We start from the raw sequence: 6549 nt of genomic DNA on the forward strand, positions 1-6549 counted from the left end.
GGTTTCGACCAACTCGACCCGACCCTACCCGAAAAATATATATCCTCCACCCGACCCGAATATGACCCGATTTTTTGTGATAAAGTCCGAACCGGTCTGATCCGACTTAAAATAATAATAAAATATTATTTTTATTCAATAAAATAATGATTTAATTAAAAAAATAATATATAGAAGAGTATTATTGTAATTATTTCTAAATATATAAGTTAAAATTATATTTTTTGAGATCAAATAGGGTCGAGTAATTTTACCCTAATATCAAATCCGACCCGACCAAACATCACCTTTAAAAAATCCAAATCAAACTTAATTCTTTTAAAAAATCAGACCTGATCAGATTAATTCAGAACCTATTGAATTTGGATCTCATGCCCAACCCTAAAGTAGCGTGATTCATAAATCATGTAAAACACAAAGTTACCAACATAATCCTCCAATAAGATAAGAACTAATAACAGAAATAATACAATAATCAGACAGAATTAGGAAAGTGGAATGAGAGAGAGAGAGATAGCGGGAGGAAAACAGTACACAGCTGCAGCCCACCACACCATTGGCGACCGCCGCGCCGCCTATCTGCCCACTGCCTACTGGTCCATTCACTATCATGTTGTCTCTCTCTCTTATCAGGCCTCACCTATGGTTCATTGTCTGTCCCCCAAAAACACACGTTAAAGATTACTGAATCAAGGTTTGGCGTGCCTATTTCATGAACTTCTAATGACCTTGATGATGATCGATCAGGTGAAGCAGTGTGTTTTGTTTGAGATGACTACTGAACTCGAACCAACCGTTCCTGTCTCTAAGAACATCTCTCCCTTAGTGGACTTTTTCCACGACCGACACTCGTACAGATTCCCTTCTTTTACCCTCTCTCGTAAAAGCAGGTCAGCCACTCCTCAGCTTTCTACACATTCGAAAGTGTATGTATAAATTTATATACACTTAATGGAGATGGAAATCAGGCAAGATTTTTCATTGGGTTTTAAGGGGATACTTTTATAAATTCAGATTCTTGATTATCGGTTGTTTGTTTGTTTTCTTGGATTTTTTTTTTGAAAAAGTAAATGAGACTTGGGGAAGAGCATGATTTTGTGGAGGCGGGTTGGTGGGTAGGGTTATACGTATTTAGACAAGTAACGATCGCCGTGGTTTTGTTTGTACAGTAGAGATTCTCAAGAGCCAGAAATAGACACGTAGAGACGAGTTTTCATAGACTTTATATCTGGTACGCCTCTCTATCTTTTCAAGACTCCTGCATGCACGAACCCCAATTAAACCCTGGTTAATTTCGGTTCAATATCAGATTAACGGAGAAGGATTTTATAAATCACCATCGGAAGGAAGAGGCAGCTTCAATAGATAGAGCGATGCAGCAAGATAGAGGTGGAAGAGGGAGTGAAAAAGGCATGAAACAGCAAGATCAGAGATTGACGGAAGAGAATCAGCATCAGCAGAACCCACCTCAAAAGTGTCCTCGTTGCGAATCTCTTAACACAAAGTTTTGTTATTACAACAATTACAGTCTCTCCCAGCCTCGTTATTTCTGCAAGACTTGTCGAAGGTATTGGACCCAAGGTGGAACACTAAGGAACGTGCCTGTAGGAGGTGGTTGCAGGAAAGGGAAGCGAACAAAGGTTTCTTCTCCCGGTGAAAACTCAAGGTCTCATCCACAAATACCTCAGCAACACAACATGGCATCACCACAAAGTATCATCTCTTCTAATCCTGTGATCAGTATAAGTGCTGCTCTGAGAACCAAGGAAACCGGTACTTTGGCTTCATCGTCTGCTATTTCTTCAGTGGGATCGTTTTACCCTGGTGCTGGATTCTTGTCTTCTTTCGCTGCAATTCAGTCGATGAATCAACCACAACCGCAACCTTTTAATCAAGCTCTCTATCAGGCTCTAAGCATTGGTGGTGACCTGGGTGGTTTTTCAAATTTGGGTCTTTTGCAGGGATATGGTGTCCCTTCTTTCGGTTCACAACAGCCCCAGTCAGTTCAGCAAACCCAATTCTTTTCTATGGGCGATAGAGATCAAAAGACTGTAAACATTTTCCCATCTGATCAAGAAAGGTTGATTCAGTCTAGCAGGCCTGCTGCAGGTAACTCTTCTATGCAGAATTGGCATCAATGTTTCATCAGCAACCATGACCCTACAGTTTCTGAAGCGGCTTTGTGGAGTATCAACAACAGCAACAGCAGCACAAGCAGCCCTGGGAACACAAACACCAGCAAAACTACGGTTGCTTCTTTGAATCCAAATCAATGGCGTGATCTTCCAGATTATGTCGCTCCTCCATAATGATCTTTGGTCAGCCATTGTTGCAAACGTCCAAAGGTAGACAGCTTAAAAACTCTAAAATGGAAATTCATTTTTAGCCTTCTCTATACAGAAAGCCATCGAACTTTCAACCTCACATGAAGAAAATTGCATCTTTTATTGTCTGTCCAGCTGCTGTCGTTGGGTTGGTTTTAATCTGGTTCAACTTGAGGACATCAATTCAGAGAAAATATTCTAATGTGGGTTTGATTCCTGTAAATGAAAGATCGGTATTGCTAATAGCCTTTTGTTTTTTTTTGTTTTTTATTTTCTTCTAATTACAGATTCTGGGTCGTCTTTTTTCTTTTAAAACTTTTGAGAATTCTTGGGACGGAAACATCGATCATCTGAGTTGGGTTTTGTTGGTGTTCTTTTAAAACTTTTGATAGTATTATAATAACGGGGAGTATATAGTTTCAAGCTCATGTTGATCAGGCTGAGCCTTTTGTTTGATTGTTTACCTTTTGCGTTTTTAGCTTTCATTCCATTCCATTCAGAAACTGAAAAAAAACAGGAGTGACATAATTATTTTGATTGTAGTCAAGTTGGGTTTGCATTTGGATGAAGACATGGATATGGTGGAGCTGATGTCTTTTGTAGTAGTAGTTGAACTTAAACTAGATGGTTTCTTCTTAGTGCATGTGGATGTGGGTAGCTGAGACAAAACAAAATCCATCACTCCTTTTAACAATTCCAAGTGCCATCTATCACCCTCTCCACTTCGTTACATCACATGCATGATATTGTTTTCATAACACGAAAGACAGTAGTATTATGTTAATATGGTACGGGGTTGAAATTGTCAATTTGATCTCATCATCATCAACAGTCATATATTTTGGATTTGGTGGACACAGGTATAACAGCCACATACTGTTTCGAGTCTCGAAGTAAGCAGAGAATATGAAGCACTTTAAACTTAAAAGTTCGTTTTTTTTTTGGGGGAGGGGGGGGAAGGGCGTCTTCAACATTTGACCTTCCCCAATACATATATAGACTAATTTATTCAATCAAGAAGACAGAAGGAGAATGATGGTTAAATGAACGAATCCATCGGTGGGAGGCGTGGAACTGGGTATTGTGGTTTCCAAGTAAAACCAAATCTCTGTTCTGTTTATATTATCCGCATGCATTTATAGTGTGTTATTTGTAATATGGTCCTTTTCCCAGTTTATTTTTTTTCCACATCATTTTTCCATATTCAAGTAATATGGGTTACTCCACTTCAGAAGGCCCCGTTCATCATCCATCATTCGACCAGTCGTTGTTCAACTGAACAAATGGTCCTTGTGGACTAGCCTTAGCCTTTGCTTTTCCTTTGCCAATTATCATCATTCTCCTCACCAAATAGCTTGCTATGTCATAGTCTTTCGCTATCTTTAATGGTAATAAATAGATAGGCCAATGGGTTACTCCACATTTTATTTTTGAATATAACATATAATAGTAGTAAATATATTATATTTTACTTGAATATAATTACTTATTATATTATGCCATGGCATCTTCTTGTGAATTATTCTTTTAACAAATTATTGAAAGACACTATTAGAAACCTTAGGTTTATATTCACGTGTTTACACATGAAATCTAACATGATTACTATTTAGAAGCCCTAGGTTTTCTGCATAAAATCTGGAAAAGTTCTCAAAGAAGTTAATTTTTTAACCCCATAAATAATTGATTCATAAATCAACTGTATATATGAATTTTAAATTGTATATGATTTTTTTTACTTAAAAGGAGGATTTATTTCACTTTTTCGTTATTTTTATTTAATTATTTTACTATTCAGAGATACTTATAATGTAATATTTATTTAATTTTTTATTAATCAATCGTTAACACACACCTTATAAGTATGATTACTTGAACTTGAGTCCTATATAAAAAACAAAATTCTCTTGTGTTTGCCATTTATACTTAAATACATAGTAATTGAATTAAATAAGATTGTAATCTGTGTATTATGTCATTAGTAAGAGCCAAAATATAAGAGAAGAGAATTGAGATATATAATTGGCCTCGTGTCCTACCCTAGACTATATATAATTGGCCTCGTGTCCTACCCTAGACTGCCCTAAACTGAGCTGACTGATCACCTACAACCTTTGCCCCATCTAGCCAACTATTAAACCCTTATTTCCACTTGTACCGCTATGATTTTCTTTTAAACTTTTAGGTGACATTCGATTCGCTGAAATGTTTACGAGAGAATTAGAATTTGTGAAGGAATTGAAATATGTAAGAATTGAAATTTAATTCCATATTATGTTTGGTTCGCAGACATGTCAGATGAATTTGATTTTAGTAATATAAAATGACAGAATTATCTTTCTTATTTTTTTACTTTATTTTAGTTTATTTTATAACTTACATGTAGTAATATACTATAAAAAATTAAAAAATATTAAATTTTTATTGATTGTTTATTCATTTCAATAAATTATAAAAATCATCCTAATAAACATTATAAGTTAAAATCATCGCAATCAAAATATGTTAATAATTTACCAAAAGATAGAGTAATATTTCGATACATTCTAATCGGAGTATGTTAATTAGTTACCAAAAAATATACCAAAAACTATTTTTATTCAATATATGAATTAGAAACTCAACCCGACACGACTCAAAATAATAAAAACATTATTTTTATTCAATAAAAATATTGACTTAATTGAAAAAAATTATATATAGAGGGATATTATTGTAATTATTCCTAAATATATAAGATAAAATTATATATTTTTTACAGGTCGGTCTGGTTTTTTTACCCTAAACCCGAACCCGACCCGACCTGACCCGAATATCACACTTAAAAAAACCCGACCCGACTCGACCCGAATATCACACTTAAAAAACCCGACCCGAACAAAACAAAGTTTCACCAGACCCGACCCGACCCGACTCGAAATAATAAACAAAAATTATTTAATAAAAACAGTGAATTAATCCGACCCGACCCGAATTATATATATTTTCGGGTCGGTCCGATTTTTTTCACCCTGAACCCGACCCGAATATTACACTTAAAAAACCTGACCCGACCCGAACAAAATAAAGTTTCATCCGACCCGACCCGAATATATGAATTAGAAATCAAACCCGACCCGACCCGAAATAATAAAAAATTATATTTATTTAAGTGACTTAATCCAATCCGACCTGAATTATATATATTTTCGGGTCGGTCCGTTTTTTTCACCCTAAACCCGACCCGACCCGAATATCACACTTAAAAAAACCCGATCTGACCCGACCAAAATAAAGTTTCACCCGACCCGACCCGACCCGACCCGAATATATGAATTAGAAACCCGACCCAACCCGAAATAATAAAAAATTATTTTTATTTAATAAAAACAGTGAATTAATCCGAACCGACCCGAATTATATATATTTTCGGGTCGGTCCGATTTTTTTCACCCTGAACCCGACCCAAATATTACACTTAAAAAACCCGACCCGACCCGAACAAAATAAAAATTCATCAGACCCGACCCGAATATATGAATTATAAATCAAACCCGACCCGACCCGAAATAATAAAAAATTATATTTATTTAAGTGACTTAATCCAACCCGACCTGAATTATATATATTTTCGGGTCGGTCCGTTTTTTTTCACCCTAAACCCGACCCGACCCGAATATCACACTTAAAAAAACCCGATCCGACCCGACCAAAATAAAGTTTCACCCGACCCGACCCGACCCGAATATATGAATTAGAAACCCGACCCAACCCGAAATAATAAAAAAATATTTTTATTCAATATATAAATAAGTTACCAAAAGATTGATGAGGGTAGTATGGTCAAATTTCAATTCCCTCCAACAAGGGAATTGAATTCGATCAATTTTTGGATGGAATTCACTTTCCCTCATTTGATGGAATTGAATTCCATCAGAAATTCCAATTCCCTTGAAAAACTTGAACCAAACATGGGAAAGTGGTGTAATTGGATTCCAATTCCCACTAATTCCAAGGGATTTCATCCAATCAAATGCCACCTTAATATTTTCTCATGAAATAATCAATTTATATCTTTAAAAATCAAAAGTATACTCTTTTTTATATAATTTATGCACTATCTAGGACCATTGAAGAACAAAGTCACGCAAGTAACATGGTAGAGCAATTTCTTCCTTTAATCACGTGTTTTTATTCGTAACACTAAATATAGTAGGAGATTATATAATCTGTATGTTAGGAATTT

At 35.5% G+C, this 6549-nt stretch overlaps 1 protein-coding gene across 1 annotated transcript; it reads left to right on the forward strand.

Moving 5' to 3' along the window:
* Positions 1-494: 494 nt before the first annotated feature.
* Positions 495-2726, forward strand: LOC120194787 (dof zinc finger protein DOF5.4-like). Its single transcript, XM_039196989.1, has 3 exons — positions 495-890; positions 1170-1231; positions 1310-2726. Exon 3 carries the CDS (start codon positions 1374-1376, stop codon positions 2307-2309), a length of 936 nt encoding a protein of 311 aa, XP_039052920.1. The 5' UTR covers positions 495-890; positions 1170-1231; positions 1310-1373; the 3' UTR covers positions 2310-2726.
* The last annotated feature ends 3823 nt before the right edge of the window (positions 2727-6549 follow it).

Source organism: Hibiscus syriacus, unplaced genomic scaffold (assembly GCF_006381635.1).
Source record: "Hibiscus syriacus cultivar Baekdansim isolate YM2019G1 unplaced genomic scaffold, ASM638163v2 tig00117001_pilon, whole genome shotgun sequence".
Lineage (NCBI taxonomy): Eukaryota > Viridiplantae > Streptophyta > Magnoliopsida > Malvales > Malvaceae > Hibiscus > Hibiscus syriacus.